This window comes from Natator depressus, chromosome 9, assembly GCF_965152275.1.
Source record: "Natator depressus isolate rNatDep1 chromosome 9, rNatDep2.hap1, whole genome shotgun sequence".
Taxonomy (NCBI): Eukaryota; Metazoa; Chordata; order Testudines; family Cheloniidae; genus Natator; species Natator depressus.
In genome coordinates, this window is record NC_134242.1 from 27,853,074 (window position 1) to 27,871,289 (window position 18,216).

At 43.4% G+C, this 18,216-nt stretch overlaps 1 protein-coding gene and 1 long non-coding RNA gene across 2 annotated transcripts; one reads left to right on the forward strand and one right to left on the reverse strand.

Moving 5' to 3' along the window:
- The first annotated feature begins 987 nt into the window (after nucleotides 1-987).
- COMMD2 (COMM domain containing 2) lies at nucleotides 988-7,465 on the forward strand. The gene is made up of 5 exons (XM_074962951.1): nucleotides 988-1,205; nucleotides 1,661-1,738; nucleotides 3,407-3,489; nucleotides 5,052-5,225; nucleotides 5,821-7,465. Exons 1-5 carry the CDS (start codon nucleotides 1,139-1,141, stop codon nucleotides 6,016-6,018), a joined length of 600 nt encoding a protein of 199 aa, XP_074819052.1. The 5' UTR covers nucleotides 988-1,138; the 3' UTR covers nucleotides 6,019-7,465.
- LOC141993933 (uncharacterized) lies at nucleotides 3,660-18,006 on the reverse strand. Its single transcript, XR_012640970.1, has 3 exons — nucleotides 17,843-18,006; nucleotides 13,705-13,790; nucleotides 3,660-4,288 (listed from the first exon to the last, which is right to left on the reverse strand). It is a non-coding gene; the product is annotated as an uncharacterized LOC141993933 (long non-coding RNA).
- Between the last annotated feature and the right edge of the window lie 210 nt (nucleotides 18,007-18,216).

Sequence of the window (18,216 nt, forward strand, 5' to 3'; positions counted from 1 at the left end):
ATTTTCATTTGGAATATTTTATTAATATTTAAAATTAGACAAAAGGAACAGGCAGATAAACACTTGATTGTTTTCCTCCTGCCCTTTTTGGAGGGGACAGTGGATTTAGGGATAAGCAAACCCTATGCCTTTACCAAATTTATCAAAAACTCAGGGGTGGGGGGGGGGGAATGGATATCTATGAATGGGTGACTTTTAAACTAAATTTGTAAATATTTTACTTGGTATCCACAGGCCTTTTCCATTTCTAAATGAACTTCTTCCCAAATCAAATCTGCCAGCTGTGGGAATTTTAGTGTGCGCCACATGCAGAAGAGGAGGTACACAGGGCACCCACAAATAAGTATTAGCTGCTTTATTCTCTCGTTTCCCTTTTGAGTAATTTACAGTAAATTGAAAGCTAGAGGTGAAGCACAGCTACACCCCCCCGCCCCCAATTATTAACAATGTTTGAAACTAATTAATGTTTAGCTCTTCACTAGTGAGGGCTTGTACAGCGCTTTGCACGTGTAAAAAGCACTGTCTGGACTCGATTAACCTCACGCTATGCGGGATCAAACCCTGAATGTGTGAACTAACGAACTTATAAAACAGCAGCAGCACTGAAAGAGTTTCCCTACAGTACTGCCGAGATGTTAATCCACGCTCTAGGTGGGCCGAATGCAGCGATAAATCTGACCCACACTCGGGCGAGGGGACCCTCCTGCCGTTGCGGGGTTTGAAATCTGGATGCGGCTCTTAGCTGGGCCTGTGGCGCCGATACCCCGCGTCGCGTCCTAACGCGCTCTGGGGACCCTTAGGGCTCCTGGGCGGGACGCCGGCCGCGACCGTGGGACCCTTCCCGCCTGCCCTCGGGGGCGCCTGGGGTGAAGGGGCCAGGCCGCAGCAGAGGGCGGGGGGAGGTGAATAGCCTCCGGCAGGCCCAGCCACCATTCCGTGCAGAGGAGCCGCCGAACGGGCCTCGCTCCCCCCGCCCGCGCCCGGCCTTCTGCCTGCCCCTGGGGCCCCGGAACCCGCGTGCCGGGCTGCGCTCACCGGCCGGAGCGCGCGGGCGCAGCCACCCCGACAGGAAGCGGGTCAGCTGACGGCGGGGAGGCGCCCGGCCTAGGAGCGGAGCAGGCGAGCGGCCCCTGGGAAGATGCTGCTGGTGCTATCGGAAGAGCACAAGGAGCACCTGGGCTTCCTGACCCAGGTGGACAGCGCAGGTCCGGCTCGCCCGCCCCCGCTCCCCGGGCTGCCCCGCACCCTTCCTCCGCCCTGGGCGGGCTCCTTCGGCCCCACAGGCTCCAGGTCTCTCCCCACAAGCACCACGCAGCAGCCTTTGGCAGCAAGCCCCCAGCACGAGCGCGGCCCTCCTGCTGGGCCCCCTCTGGGGTGGCGAAGTGGGATCTTTTGCCCGGAGAAACTGAAACAGGGCCCTGTGCCCTGCTCCCAAAGCGCCTGACAGTCACCCCCGTCTCCGGAGCCCGCTGGGGTTGAGGGGGGCCCTAAGAGCCCAGGGCCTTCTGCGGGGGCCACGAGTCGGCTCTGTTAATGAGGGAGGCCTGGCCGAGGTGTGAAATGTGCCCCTGGCACTGCAAAACCAGTAACTGCCCGAGAGAGTTCCCCCCAGCGCAGGAGTCACTAGGCACCGCAGAGCGTTTCTCTCCTTTCGTTTCAGTTGTTGGTGAATTTGGCCGTATCGCAGTGGAGTTCTTAAGAAAAGGCACCAACCCGAAAATCTACGAAGGAGCCGCAAGTAAGAGTGAGAGAAGCGGGGCAGAAGGGTAATGCTGCCTAGGACCTTGCTGGACTGAAGGGGAATTGTTAAAACTGATTTAAAAAGAAAATACTAATTTTAAAAATTCGATATTTTATTAATCAAAAACGTATGCTCTACTCTAAGGAGTATTTTACCCTGAAAAGGGAGAATTGCCATAGACTCCATGAAGTCCACTAGGGACTTGGCTGTTGCTGATGATTTCATGCAGAAGGTGCTTAGATACTGCAGCAGGTGTGGGTGAACTTTTTGGCCCGAGGGCCACACCTGGGTGAAGAAATTGCACGCAGGGCCATAAATGTAGGGCTGGGGCAGGGGTGTGGGAGGGGGTGTGGTGTTAAGGTGCTCAGGGCAAGGAGTTGGGGTGTGGGGTGCAGGAGGGGCCTCAGGGCAAGGAGTTGGGGTGCAGGAGGGGCCTCAGGGCAAGGAGTTGGGGTGCAGGAGGGGTGCTGGCTCCGGCACGGCATCGCTTATCTTGGGTGGCAGTGCCGCACAGCAGGGCTAAGGCAGGCTCCCTGCCTGCCCTGGTCCTGCACTGCTCCCAGAAGTGGCCAGCATGTCGAGCGGTGACTGCTGGGGTGGGACAGGCAGCGCTGCTGTGCTCTGCCCTCGCCTGTGGGTACCACCCCCAAAGCTCCCATTCACTGCGGTTTCCCGTTCCCGGCCAAAGGGAGCTGTGGGGGACGGTGCCCGCAGGCGAGGGCAGCGCACAAAGCCCTCTGCACCCCTTCCCCCAGGGGCTGCAGGGACGTGGTGCCAGCTGTTTCTGGGAGCAGTGCAGGGCCAGGGCAGGCAGGGAGCCTGCCTTAGTCCTGCTGCGTCACAGGGCTGGCAATCCCGAGGGCCAGATTGAAAGCCATGACGGGCTGGATCCGGTTCGCAGGCTGTAGTTTGGCCTCCCTTGTACTACAGTATTGAGCAACAATATAAAATCCAGAAATATATTTGGGACAGATGTAACATCATGACTTAAATGGATGTCATCAACTTGAAATATGCAATTAACAAAATACGTTTCTGGTGCTTCTGAATTTCTCTTCCAATTTTTGTTGTTTTACAGTTAACACTTTCCTGGTTTTCAAAAAATATTTTTCTGTCTCCTGTTGTTTTTGTGAAAGGCCCATCCAACTATCAGGGTAAAATTGTGTGTTTAGTGGATTATAGCTGGGAGATGGAGGAATGAAATTTGCTGTACCCAAAGGATTATCAAATGTATAAAGAAAACCAACTGAAAACACCACTTTTCTTTTTTAAATCTTTCATCTATAGCAATCATAAATTATACTTGTAACTGTGGTTTAAATAATTTAGGTGTGATTATGTGTTTGTGTCCCTTTAATGCAATGTCTCCCTTTCCAAAGGGCAAAGTCTGAAAACTGGCAACTCTAGTACCAGTCTGGTCACCATTGGTTAGATTTAAAAAGTGATACACAAGTGAGCATATTATTTTATTAAATCATATCATAAACTCTAAAGTTCTTTCAGGCCCCGTTGTGACTTACCATGCAGTGTATGCTTAAGTCTGTACTAGTTCTGCTGTGCTTTTTAAAATTATTTTATTTATTTATTTATTTATTTAGATGCCCTGTATGTTATAGCCTGGACAGATACACCTTACCTTGTCTTGAATATCTGTTTTGTTTTCAGGAAAACTTAATGTTAGTAGTGACATTATTCAGCATGGAGTTGAGGGATTAACATATCTTCTCACTGAGGGCTCCAAGCTCCTGGTAAGGATAATGTCGTGATAGTATATATCGGGGTAAAAGTTTGAGAGAAGTCCTCCAGGTTCTTTATTGGAAAACAAAGGCTTCCACAATATGCCTACAATACTGGAAACACTTAGACAAGGGACCCAAGTCAGGTTTTCAAAATTTGACAACTTCTTGATGATGGGAAAATGAAAGGGTATGTATAAAAGCAACATCATTTTTACATAGTATTGTAATATTAAGCATCCCAAAGCACTGTATATGTGACTCACTTCACTTTGCCTAGCATATGCATTTCAGTGGCTCTGGAGTTAAACTTTTTTAACTGCATATAGCAACAATACACAAGAGTAAAGAATAGAAAGTGAGGAATAATGCTTTAAAAAATAATAATGTTTTAAAAAATAAACTATCCAACTGTAAGTGAAGGGAAATCTATTTTTTGAGTTCTGTCACTGTTCAAATGCTGTACTGAATACAGACTAGATTAACTCCTCTTATTCGGGGTTCCTTGTAGCTACCTAGGCTACTACTGGCCTGATGCTGCTTAGATTGTGAGATTTTAACTAACTCACCATAAAAGGTAATAAGAATACAGGAAAATAGGAAAGAAAGAAAGGCACCTGGGTAATAAATTGTCTTCCCATTGGGAAGACTGTTCAAGAAGTAAGAGGATACTTGAATATTGCAAACGTATGAAATAAGGTGGAGCAGTTGAGTGGTGGTCCTGAGTTAACTTCATTCACTTGTATTCTTCTGGTATTGCTTCCAGTTCTTGGAATAGAGTGAAATATCTTCTTTTGGAAAGTAGGGTGACCTGAAAAATGAAATAAATTCTCCTGGCATTTTGATGGGATAGAGCTTGCCATGCAACAGTTATAGTATGCGAAAGCTGTTGACAATAGTGCAAAAGGAAGACTCTTCTCTCAAGTACATGACTGCTTCCAGAATAACAGAAACTGAACCACACCATAAAATAAAACATACATGTAGAAAACTATTGATCTGGGACTGTCAAAGTACAAGGGCCATTCTAGATTAATATAATGTGAGTTCTGACCCAGCACTTACATACATAGATAGGCATTTTAGAAATTTCAGAGTATGTTAAAATTTTAATAACGATGCTACACAATATGTTATAAATTGATCTTTGATATCTAGAAATGTACTAGAATCTGTCAAGGCCCAATAAGTCATTGTTATAAGCTCCTTCTATGGGTACACTATTTTGGTTCCTACTACTTTCAAATAGGTGTATCAAAATGATTAAATACAAAATGTTAAGCTTTTTTTTTGCCCTCTTTAATTTATTTGAGTAGTTGCATTTAAATATTATTATTGAAGTTGTTGTACGTTGGTAGCAATATCGTATCAGCATTTATACACTAGTTAACATGTGACAGGTTTGATGGGTTCTAGATAGGGAACTCCTCTCTTATATTTCTGCATGAAAGGGATTGTAACTAGGTAATGTGACTTTAGAAAATGTAATATATAGATTCTGGGGAGCAAGTAACATAGTAATAGCAACAACAGTTATGCAATTCCTGATTACATTCTAAATTGATGATTTCTAGATTTCCGAGATAGACTTCCAAGACTCCGTGCTTGTTCTGGGATTCTCAGAGGAATTGAACAAATTATTGCTTCAGCTTTACCTTGACAACAGAAAGGAGATCAGAAGCATTCTTAGTGAACTGGCACCAAAGCTCCACAGTTACCACAGCCTTGAATGGAGACTAGATGTGCAGGTAACATATCCTAGTCTTAGTAGATAATCTGAATTTCATTTTAGCACATTTTAGCAGAACAGGCTGTTGTGAAAAAATTAAGATTAATTCAGTGTTCTTAAAATGCTTGAGGCTGCAGTATTTGCATTTATATAAATATTTGCAGATGCTTATTTACTAGTCTGCATTGCAAGACAGTGGGCTTTAAGATAGATAAAGAGTATAGTTAATGTTGCAAAATGATTTCATTGTTTTATGCTCTGTTACAATGTGGAGTTCAGTCAGATTTATATACTAGATTAAAGGATAACTTTATTTAGTCTTTTTTATTGTTTTTAAAGTCTTTGGTGTAATATATAATGAAGCGTTGTCAAATGACAGCATTACAAAAAACTGCATTTGATTAAACCAGAAACTGCAATCATTATCTAATAATGATAAAACTAGATATAGATGTAAAGAGTAAACTGTGTCAGTCTATGAATAAAGTTGGATAAGTGTTGTGAGTTCCAAATGTGACACTTGGCTTCCTAGCATATTTCTTTGTTTTAACTTGTAATGTTTCTTTTTTTCCCCTTACTTCCCCATTTCATCTCATTTGAACTTCTTCATACAGCTTGCCAGCAGAAGTCTGAGACAACAGATTAAACCAGCTGTCACTATAAAGCTACACCTTGATCAAAATGGAGATCAGACAACCAAAATATTACAAACTGACCCTGCTACTCTGCTCCACCTAATTCAGCAATTGGAACAAGCCTTGGGGGAAATGAAAACAAATCATTGTAGGCGAATAGTCCGCAACATCAAATAACATTAATTTGTGACTTATCTCATTAAGTAATTTGTGAAAGAGTAGTAGAAAACAATGTTCACAAATATACATTTTGAGGAAAATAAACATCTGGATCAGATGAAATGCTTTCCTGTGCCAGGATCTTGAGCCAGTGGTTACAGGCTGAACTTCCTTTGTTGCTAACTACACAGCTGCCTGATGTGAGTTAGGATAATTGTCTTGTGCTTTAAGTCCCTATATAGAAATTAGTCCGGGCAGCTCTACATTAGTTAACTCTCCTTGGTGAGCTTTTCTAATATTATATAGGGCTGCCTCAGTGTAATACAAAGTTGTGTATTCATTGCTATGTTTATCAAGCAACGTTTATTCTCATTTTCCTTCTTAAAATAAAAAAATACTTATGCTGAGAAGGAGTGATATTTTACCAGGATTGGTCTTCCATCTAAATTCTTATGCTTATAGAACCACTGAATTTAACTCTTAAAGTTTCCACTTCTTTTCCCTGGCATAACTTCTGTTAATGGCTGCTAAGATGCTTTTATGAAGTAGTGGCAACAAATTCTGTAATGCTGCATATATCATCAAAATCACATTACGGACAATAGTAGGTTTGTTTTAGATATCGTTTCCTATGTTTCTGGCTAGACTTGCAAATAAGAGAGTCAGTCCACTTTTAAGTTTAACTTATGTTAGCCAAAGCACTCTACTACTGTTTAACTTTCTGAAAAGATGTGTAATATGGTAGCACTTCCTTGACTGTAGCAGGGTGTGATGGGGTGGCTACCTCATGCAGGAGTGGAAGGGGTTAATGGAGGCCAGATGGGCCAATTAACTTTGTAGATTGGAGGCTAAGAAGAAAGCCCTGATTACAGGAATAGGCTGTGCAGGAACAGTTGGGGCCTGTATAAAGCCTGGTAGGGGGTCACAGATAGGTGGCTGTTCTGGGAAAGACTGCTGCTGGGCAAGGCCAGTCCCTTCCTGCAAAGGGGGAGCAGTGTTTGGAGACTGCAGAGTGCATTGGATGCAGGCACACCCTGGAAAGAGGGAGGACAGTTTTGGAATTGGTAGACTCCGAGAGAGAGAAGGGGAACCAATGGTAGGAAGCAGTACAGGGAATGAGGAGTGAGGGCTAGGAAAGGAAAGTCCAGGACTGCTGAGCTGAGGGTCCCTGGACTGGAACCCAGTATAGAGGGTGGGCCTGGGTTCCCCTCCCAGCCCCTGGGGAGTGGCCAGGGCATTGGAGATGCCAGCTAGACAGCAGGTCTGGAAAGACTCTGAATTCCCTGGAAGGGGAGGACCTTAGTGACCTGGCCAGAGGGCCAAGCCACGAAGAACAGGCTGCAGATTCAGGCGTGAGTGGGGCTGCAGACTGAGCGCTTGTCTGCACTTACCGGGGGATCGATGAGCAGCAATCAATAGATTGGTGGTGGATTTAGCGCAGAGGTGGGCAAACTGTGGCCTGTGAGATCATCCTGCCCGGCCCTTGAGCTCCTGGCCAGGGAGGCTAGCCCCCGGCCCCTCCTCTGCTGTCCCCCCTCCCCTGCAGCCTCAGCAGCGGTGTGCGGCTGCTAGTCCTGCCACTCTGAGTGGCATGGTAAGGGGAGCCGGGGGGGCGGGTTGGATAAGTGGCAGGAGGTCCCGGGGGGCAGTCAGGGAGCAGGCGGTGGTTGGATGGGGCAGAGGTTCTGGCGGGGAGGGCGGTCGGGGGGGATTGGATAGGCATGGGAGTCCTGGGGAGCCTGTCAGGGGGTGGGGGTGTGGATAAGAGTGACGGGGGGAGCGGTCAGGGGACAGGGAGCGGGGGGTTTGGATAGGGGGTGGGGTCCTGGCTGGGGGGTTGGGGCAGGGGGTCCCGGGGGGGGGGTGGTGGTCAGGGGACAAGGAGCAGGGGGGTTGAATGGGTCAGGGGTTCTGAGGGGGGCAGTCAGGGGGCAGGAAGTGGGGGGGAGGGCAGATAGGGTTAGAGTTTGGGGAGGCACAGCCTTCCCTACCCAGCCCTCCATACAGTTTTGCAACCCCGATGTGGTCCTCGGGCCAAAAAGTTTGCCCACTCCTGATTTAGCGGGTCTAGTGAAGACCTGCTAAATTGGCCGCAGATCGCTCTCCCGTCTACTCCTGTACTCTACCGGATCGAGAAGAGCAGGGGGAGTCGATGGGACAGCATCTCCTGTCAACATCGCATAGTGTGTTCCCCATGGTAAGTAGATCTAAGCTATGTCGATTTGAGTTATGCTATTCCCTGGATGGGGGGAAGACGCACTGGAGGGAGAGGGCAAGCTGGCAGAGCTAATTCCCAGAACGGCCAGCAGGAGTCGTTGCGAGCGGTGAGTGCACCCTTTGACTCAGGGCTAGTAGTTACTACTGGCAGGTCCTGGCAACCAGCTAGTAATGGCTAGCTTAGACAATAGTTTGTACGTGCAAACCCCAGTGGTTCTGCATAAGTTCATACAGTAGAATCTCAGAGTTACGGATACCAGAGTTATGAACTCATCAGTCAACCACACACCTCATTTGGAACCGGAAGTATGCAATCGGGCAGCAGCAGAGACCCCGACCCCCCCCCCCCCAAAAAAAGGGGCAAATACAGTACAGTACTGTGTTAAACGTAAACTACTAAAAAAAGGGAAAGCGGCATTCTTCTTCTGCATTGTACAGTTTCAAAGCTGTATTAAGTCAATGTTCAGCTGTAAACTTTTGAAAGAACAACTGTAACATTTTGTTCAGAGGTACAAACATTTCAGAGTTACGAACAAACTCCATTCCTGCTGTGCTCATAACTCTGAGGTTCTACTGTAAATACAGGTGATCTGAACAGTAGCAAAAGCAATATTATGGGCTAAGCAATGATCGTTTTTAAAGAAAGCTATTGGGAAAAAGCAAAAAAGTGCAACTGCTGCTTCATCTTTTTTTCAGTTTTGTTGATTAAAACATTCTATGGCTTGGATTTTTCTCTCTGACAGGTCAGCGGTAGCAAGTTTTCCAGCCTGGGGAAAGATGGGTTTATAATGGAAACATTGACTTAATTATTGCATGTGAATGTTATTTTAATTAAGAAATGTAAGTGGCTTTTAGCATCTAACACGGATGACCAAAAAATGGGACTTCTAACATTTCATTCATGCTTTAGTATAACATTTTGTAGCTTCAGCGAATAGGATGTTGGTATCATTTGTTGTTACTGGTGGGAATACATTATACACCATGGGAACTGTAGTGAAGAGAGAACAGATAGTGAAGGGGAGTTTTGTACATGTGATTTGGCTTTGATTTGTGCTGTCTCCCCTCCTTCCATGTTGATGTTATAATAATGCTCCTTTGCTGCTGTTCAGGATTTATGGTTTAAAATACACTTTTTATTGCTAAATCTGTTGTAATTTTCTTAGTGTTTTGGGTTTTTGCTCCTTGTTGAAAGTAGCATTTAAAGCCAAAGACGGCAGAAGTGCATTAAACTGTAGCAGTTCTTACCATTTAAAAAGGGGCTCAATTTAGAAATTTAAAGCTTATTTATTTTATTCTTTGATTTTTGGGGGAAGGGGGGGTGGCATAGGGCGGAATAGCCAATGTTCATGGTTCCCTCACACAATTGTTCACTCACACAATGGCTACTTAATGTCCTTTCCCATCTGCAACAGAGGCTTATATCAGTATTGTTTCCTATTTTAAAAAATCGCAGACCCTCTATGTGGAGTCTTGTTATTCAGTTTCATTACTTAAGAGCAGCTAGTAGGTTGTAGGAGGGTTACTGTATCTCATCTACGAAGATCAAAAAGGGTTTTGTTAAGCACATATGTTCCTCTGATGACAATTATTGACTAAATTTGATCCACTAGCCTCGTTCTGGGACTCGGCTGCTGTTGCTATCATTTGATGCAGAAAAAGCGTTTGATTAGGTGCAGAGGATATATCTTTTGCAATAGTGGGATGTTCTCTGAATGGATTAAATTCAGAACACAAAGTTCTGTACTGAAGTGGAGGTTGATAGAGTTGGCTTTGCATTAGTGAGGGGTAGGGACCACTGCCTATTGCACGTTCATTTGAACCACTGCTTGGGAAGATTAGTGAGGAGCCAATGGGTGTTGTGTGAGTAGGAAATAAATGGTGTTTCCCTTTCCATGGATGCCAGTGTCATATTTGTTATGCCTCTGATCCATGAGAAGACTTGTTTACTATAGATTCTTTGGGATGCTTACGAACCACTATTTGCTAGTTTACAAAATGGATGCAAAATGAGAGACCATATATAGCCTAGCCTTTGATTGTCAGAAGAGAAAGAATAGTCAAGCTTTTCTCAGTCTGTCATCCGTGTGTCCTTTGTGTGTGTTGCACATCACACATCTGGGGACTGTATAAAGTAGCGAACTACAATCAAGCTGAGTTACTTGGTATCTCCATTGTTCTTTTCAGCGTCAGTGCTGGTCTTCCATATTTTTAGAGTAAGTGCAAGATTAGTTTGAGTAGCCAATTCATATTTTGCCCCACCTACCTCTCCTTCAGTTGGGCTCCATTCTAAAGCCCACTGAAATGAATGGGAGTCTCTCCATTACTTTAGTGGGATTTGGGTCAGATCCAAGAAGGCTCTCGTCATTCACTTCCTTATCCCCATGAGGGTCTAAGCATGCCTATCTTTTCCATCTTAAAGAAAACCTATTTTATTGCAGCTATTCCCAGCTACTATGGACCAGTTGGTACCATGTGCAACTGTTTGTAATCTCTGTGACCATGTCTGTGGGGCATCATGGTAAGGTATGGGGGTATTTTTGTTGTCTTTCTACCACCAGATTCTGGATAGAACGGAGAGTTCTAACTGGACCTTAGGAATATAGAAAATTTGGGGATGATCATCAATACATATCCCACAGGCATACCTGTATGTCTCTTGTGCGTATGCAGTTTCTCTCAGTGGTGCACAGGCAAATGCTATATTCTCCTCTAGTCACTTGTTTTCAGCAAAGCTAATCGCTGCATGGTGGGCCTCTGTAAACGATCTCCACCAGTGCAGTGCTGGTGCAGATGGCTAGTGTTGGAGTAATAGTCCCTATGGTGAAAATAGTCCTCCTGACACCATTGTACTGTACAAGTCAACTGTACTCTACTATCCCAGGTTAAATTTTCCAGAAACCTTTATACCAAGTGCTGCACACACTGTTCATTTATTTGTATGCTATTTTGCCAGCCTCAACTTCTCCAGAAATGATATTGTCCTGGGGTCCACTTCTTTATCAGGATGTCTAATGTCTTAGAAAAACACTTTATATGATTGTTGCCAGCTGGCAAGAGGCGGATGTACAGGTACTATGGCAAGGCAATCCAGTTGGAGCAGAACTTTGTGACTGGGTGTCTAAATGTCTTACCAAGCAGAGCGTTGCACAGAGTAGCACACAGTGCTATGAAAATATTAAAGGGCTGAAGTTGCAGTATAACAAGGTCCAAAGTAAAAGCTGGCATGGAAGCAAACCTGCCCAGTCTGATGCACTGAACCAAGTTCTTGCTGCTTGATAGTATGGAGGCACTCCATACTATGATGGTGAAGGACCAAGATGTGGAGGAGAAGAAAGAGAAGACCAGCTTCATGTCTTCAGCAGAGACCCAGGAGGAGGAGCTGGATTGGGAGATGCCCATGACTATGCTTGGAACCGAGGCCCAGTTTAGAGAGTCCCAAGCTTTGCAGGCTCAAGATGAGAAACTGGGAGACAAAGACCCCCTTGCACCAAGTATGTTGCTTTTTATTATTTGTATTATTGGGGCTGGTTTTGCAAGCAGGCATGGGGGCTGCAGGGACAGTTTCTGGATTCTAATTAATGCAATCTGACTCTTAAATGGGTGGTTTCAGATTCAAATGAAGGCAAAAGTGGCCCTTTTCCCCAGTTGTACAAATTCCTCCCTTTTCCTGCCTCTAGTTCAAGGTGGAAGCTTCAGCAACTGCAACAATGGAATAGAGTACCCGTGTGGAGGCAGGGTAAAACTGCATCTGAAACATATTGGCCAGTTTGGATGCACTGCAGCAGGGCCACTTACACCAGTATAATTCCATTGATTGAATTACCAATGGTTCAGTTCTCTAGTGCAGATGTAACCCAAGGACCTGAACTAGCAACCCAGTCTCAGTACCCCTGAGCTGTGGTAAAGTTGAAATACATATCTGGAATTTTTACAGTGCTCATTTCAAATCTCACCCATTTCTGAAGCACACAGAATGAGAGTTCTTTTAAAGGAAATAAGTAAAAATTTCCTTCCTTCCTTATGACTTTGCTGTTGCTTTCCAGAATCAACCCTTCAAGTGTTGGAGAGCACATGGCCTTCTTCTCTTCTCATAAATTATTAAAAACACTGAGGTAATGCCCCTAACTCTAATCCAGTTAATTTTTAAATAGGCTACCTATTTATCAGCTCCATTTTCTGCCACTAAAAATAAAGAGCTGGTTCTGAGGTCACTTTCAGAACTTGAAAAAATAATAATGCACAGAGGAATAGGAAGTGGTCTTGTTTCTGCAAGAAGAGTAAAGGGTATCTTGAATATAAAAAAGGAAAAGAAAAACCACAGCACCCTTAAGAGATCTCTTGGTTGCCTCTCATTGTATGCAATCTGCTTGTGTGAATAAGGGAATAAGATTTATCCCTAAAATCTGTATGTTTAGGTTAATGCCAGATTTTGATTAGGAGCAACATTCAGTACCTTGCTCTATAGGTAAGTACCATTAGTTTCAATGGGACTTTTTGTGGAGAAAAGTGCTATTTAACATGTATAAGGGTATCTGAATCTGGGCGATACTTGAGACTGCAACCATTCATAAAAATCAATTACAGTCTCTGGTCCTAATCCATTGATGCATTAGGGCAGCATTGTGCTGGTCAGCCTGTTCAAACCTTCTATGGAGCCAGCTTAATTAGCCATGTATGGATTTCCCAGCAAAGAGAAAGATCAGCTGGTGTCAAGCCACCATAGCAACCCTTACATCACCACTATCATTGGTGCCTGCTATTCAGAGAGCATGGCCAGTGGGAAGGGACCACGCCTAGAACATCTCTGATTGTCTCGAGACCTTTGGCAGACGTCACAATTTAGAGCAGCCACTGGTCCTTCAGCTCTCTGGAGAGTAGACTTGCACATGACCAATGTCAGTGTGTGGTGGGAGTGGTGGGGACATTTTTACGGCAGGTTTTGTTTTAAGTTGGTAGTTTGAAACCTGCTCAGAGGCTTCAAATATTACTAGCAGTCCTGTTGGAGATGGATTAATGGGCAGATTACTAAGAGCAAAACAAATGCCATTTACATGATTTGTATAATAAAGAATTTCAATTTGATTATCATGACTATCGACTGTATGAATTAGACACATACTATACAGTAAATTATATCAATCCAATCAACCTTTCAATCTATTTATCAAAGTGCAAGAAGCTCCTGTTTCAAGAAAAACAACATATATATATACACCCAATTTTACCTAAGTGAAAATAGCATTCAGGCTGAGATACAAACCACCATGACCAAGCATGCTTCAGAATATATGGAATACATTTTTGCCACACTTCAAATGGTGTAAGATCCCCCTCCCCCCCCCCCCCCCCACCACACACACACACACTAGTTAGCCAACTCTGCTGTTTGTAAAGCTTAATACACTTTCATTGGCAATAGCATAACAATTTTGGAATTTATGTACTTTAATTTATAAATATACAAATGAGCAAAAAGGAATTTACCTTGTTAATGACAGATCAGATGGCTAATACATCATGGATGCAAAAGTCAGGAAACATCTGCACAAGGCTAATGTTACTCCATGAACCTATGGCAAACAATGATAGCTTTAGTACGGAAAACTTTGCAAATATGGTTTACATAAAAATGGCAATCAGGATAGCTTCTAATTATGCAAGTTCAAAGTACAGGCATCACTTAAACTAGTCCCTAAACATTTTTTATTCTAACAAATAAGATATATTTTGATTCAGTTGTTTGATTCACTTGTTGAGTTGTTTGCATTGCTATCATTCATATAATCTTTTGCTTAGCATTTTCACTCTCATTTTCACAGTTTGCCTTTTCTGCATATTCTGTCATCTTCATTGGCCCATCATGATGTAGAAACATAGCAATTTCCATCCTCTATCTGGTCAACATCTCTGATGGTGGTCAGTACTAGCTGTGTTAAAGAAACTTGGAAAAAATCCACAGTGGACAGATATGGAATAAACTGCCCATAGGGAAGATTTCTTCCTAAATCCAGGAATTAGTGGTTTGTTCATGTCCTGAAGTGAGAGGCTAATGGCTAAGCCTCCCTTATTTTACTCATCCTGATGTAACGTATCTGTTTTTTAAAATGTCTGGGTTTTACGGTGTAAAAAAGCTGATATGTTGCAAGTTTGCCATTCCCTTCCGGAAACCATATAGCTGAATCACTTGATCGTGTTCTCTCTCTGCTTCAGGGGATGGTGTAGGGGGGGTCTCAGCTTGCAGTCTGAGTTACCTAGACTGTGTGAACGAAAGGTTCAAATCCCAACAAGGCTGACTCAGACCTTCATCCATAAAATGTTAATACAAAGCTATCTGATCAGGTTTCTCAGAAGCGAACGTAAAAATTTAGGTCCTGCCTGTGCCGTATGAACATTAAAGATTCCATAGTATTCTTTTCATAGACATTTACCTTGGTGTCCTTTGCAAAAATGTCATCTTTGCTCAACTGTTGTGATGTCCCACATACTGATGATTTTTTCACCGGACACCCCCAATGATGACTGCATTTTAGATGTATTGGATGTATATAGTTTGTAAAGTTCTTTGGGAAGAAAGATGCTATGGAGTATAAATCAGTTATAAACCACATATCCTAGGGCCCAAATCTGGAAACCCTTAATTGCCTGAGTAAGGGTTAGCAGGATCAAGTCCTAATCCAAAGGATGATTCAGGAGAAAGCAATACATGTATTTTTAAAATAGGTATAAATTGTTTTAATTACTGTTTTAGATGAGTGATTAGCATTTTATATACTTAGATTTAAGAATTGTTTTGTTCTCATTTACAGGGGAAAAAAAGCTAAAAGTTGTGGTTTACTTTATGGTCCTTTGTATAATTTATTGAAAACCACAGCATCAAATCAGGTATAAATCAAAGTATGATTTGCTGGATAGTGTATTAGAAACAATCCTTTAATATTTATATTGTAGCTTTTTACCCCAACAGTTACAAAGCACCTTACCAATTTTACTCACTCAATAGCTGCAGCTATTTCTGAGATGGACCATAACATCTGCTTAATGGTGCACAACATTACCCAACAGTTTAGGACAGGAAGTGAAGAAAATATTGCTGTATTCTGTTGGTTGACAACATATGTTTAGATTGTTTAGTTGTAACCAAAAATGTGCATTCTAGATGTTTTAGGAAATGTGATACTGCCACTGTTTATGACATCATGTTCCCAGCAACCCTAGTGGGCTTACAATACATATACAAAACAGGCCTGTGTGTCAGGATATCTGGCTCTACTCTTCATTCACTTGCTGATCTTGGACAAGTCATGTAACCTCCTTAAGGGGGGAGAGGAAGGAAATCTAAACTACTTCTGCAATTTCCACAGTATGCATCCGATGAAGTGAGCTGTAGCTCACGAAAGCTCATGCTCAAATAAATTGGTTAGTCTCTAAGGTGCCACAAGTACTCCTTTTCTTTTTCCAAACTTGAGGAGCTTTCCTCAGGCACATTTGCAAATTGCGTCTTGCATCTATTGGTTTTTGAATCACAACCAGGTCTAGACTAGAAAAGGTTTGCCATAATAGGTACAAGAGTATGGCCAATGTAGGCATAGCTCAGACTAGCAAAGATGTCCTTTTGTTGATATAGCTTGTGCCGGTTTCCATGCAAAATAAGCTATACTAATACAAGCAGTTTTAAGCTGCTATGTCTGTGCCTATAGTAGGACTTTTGCTGGTATAGAAATGGTGCACTAAGAAAATCATATCCTAACTGACGTTACTATACCAGCAAATGCTTTGAGGACCTTGTATACCCAAGTGAAATGTACTAGAATAGCTATGCCAGTCAAATCTAGGCCTTGTCCACACCACAAACGCTTTGCTGGTATAGCTATACTGGCAGAACCCCCTGGGCGTAGACACAATTTACACTACCCAAAGCAGTTTTTCTGCCAGCATAAGGCCACCACCATCCTGAACAACATTACCTATGCCACGAGAGGCACTCTTCTGTCAACGTAGTTGCATCCATGTGGTAGTGGGGAAGGGAAGAGGTTGCCCTTTGCTAGCTTAGCTATGTCTGCTAGAGAGTGTTTTTACATGGCTGTTATGATACTAAATAAACCACATCAGGGTGGGCAATAGTAGAACATTTGGGACACACCCTGGGTGTATTGTGAGGCACAAAGCCAAAGGCTGAATGTCTCTGACTACCTGTGAAATGTGCAAATAGCTCAGTAATGCATACCCTATCAGTGTATGCTTAAAAGCTACAAAGACAAGCTAGAGCATCAAAAGTACCTCATGAATCTTCACTGGGAAAATAAGTGAGATTCTGCAAGGCCTGAAGGTAGTGGAACTTTATATGAATGACCTTTTAGTTTATAGGAAATCTGAGGAAAAAGTTCTGAAGGCAACTAGGCTACTGGATGTAAATTAAATGGAGCAAAATGTATTCTATGACAAACCTAACTAGTTGTTACTGTAGGATAAATGTGCCTGATGAATAGAGGTAAGGACAGATCCAGAAGAATATCAGAGCTAGAGCTGAAATGTTTCTACTTATGCATGTATCAGACTGAGGTGGGTCTATGATAAAATTTTAGAGAAAGTTCAGATCTGACTTGTCGTCATAAAGCCAACCTCTTTATAAACGGTTTAAAATAGATTCTGTGTGGCTATGGGACAAAGTGAAGAGGAAATAACTAGAAACAGATAATTTGTGTCATTATGGATCTCAGCATCTCACTGCCATCCATTTCTATCTGTCTAGATTCCTATAGTGGCACTAGTCATCATAGCATCTCAGCTCTAAGCACACTATGCTAGGAAACTGCCATTAAAAATGGCTTCATCTAAGAAATGTTTTGCTCTGAGTGTTGAATCACACAGTTTTTGAAGGGTCTTGAGAATTTTTTTTAAAGTAATAATTTGTCTCCATTAGAACCAAAATGCTGCTAGAGGAAACAATTTAGAAACCAGTTTTTAAAAAACTGTTTCCTAGCATTATAGGAACTTCTTTGAATTGCAACCTTGAATGAAACATAGAATGTTGATGGAAAGGAAGTTTCAAATCCATTTTAATATACCTGTTGCATGAAATAAATGTAAAGACACCAACTTTAACTTGCCACCTCTATACCAAACTGTGTTAGGTAGAATGGTTCAGGCCCCCTGTTCATAATATGACATCCATACTGGGGGCTTCGGTTACATCCTAGTTTCCCCCTGTCCCTCCCCACATAAATAAAGCATGGGTTCATATTTGGCAATTTTTAAAAAATAAGTCAACTAAATTACAACTGTCAGGGCAACCAGTTAAAACAGTTTTCTTCACTTCTGTTAAAGCATGGTTTAACCCCCACATTGAAGAATGGATGAGACCTTAACTGTGACCTCGGATCATGTTCCAGCTGGAGCCTTCAGCGTTGTTTGAAGATATATCCATAGTCCCCTCATTACAATAAGGAATTAACTCTGTTGGATTAATTAACTCTGCAGGGTCCCCAAGTACACTTGTGTTTGTAGTGCAGATGGACTCCATCTCCAAGGAGCCAGGGAGGCTCTCTTGCTAATATCTGCCCAAAGAGACTGCAACAGTTAAAGGGAAGAGGGGGGAGTTTGGGTCTCTTGTGAGAAGCCTTACCAGGAAGATGGAGAGCTGGTGCCACCTCACTCCTTTAGGGGGAATTAAGAGATTTCCTCTAAAGAGTTAGGGGACCCTAAGTAAGCCAGGGCTCTTCTTCCCCTAGCAGGACTTGGCATGCTCCATCCTCCCCCAAGTTGTGGGGATCGCATGGGGAACAGCCCTTCCCAGGGGATCCCGCAGGGCAGGGCTCTTCTCCCCACAGAGACACAGGAGACGAGGATTCTTCCCCCCCGCCCCGTGTGGCAGGGGTCCTCCCACAGGTCAAAGCTCGCTCTACCCGCCCGGGTGTGTCTCACAGAGCTGGGAAGCGGGGGTGGGAGATCGAGTTTCCTCTTCAGGATACCAAATATGGTAACAATGGGAAAACGGCA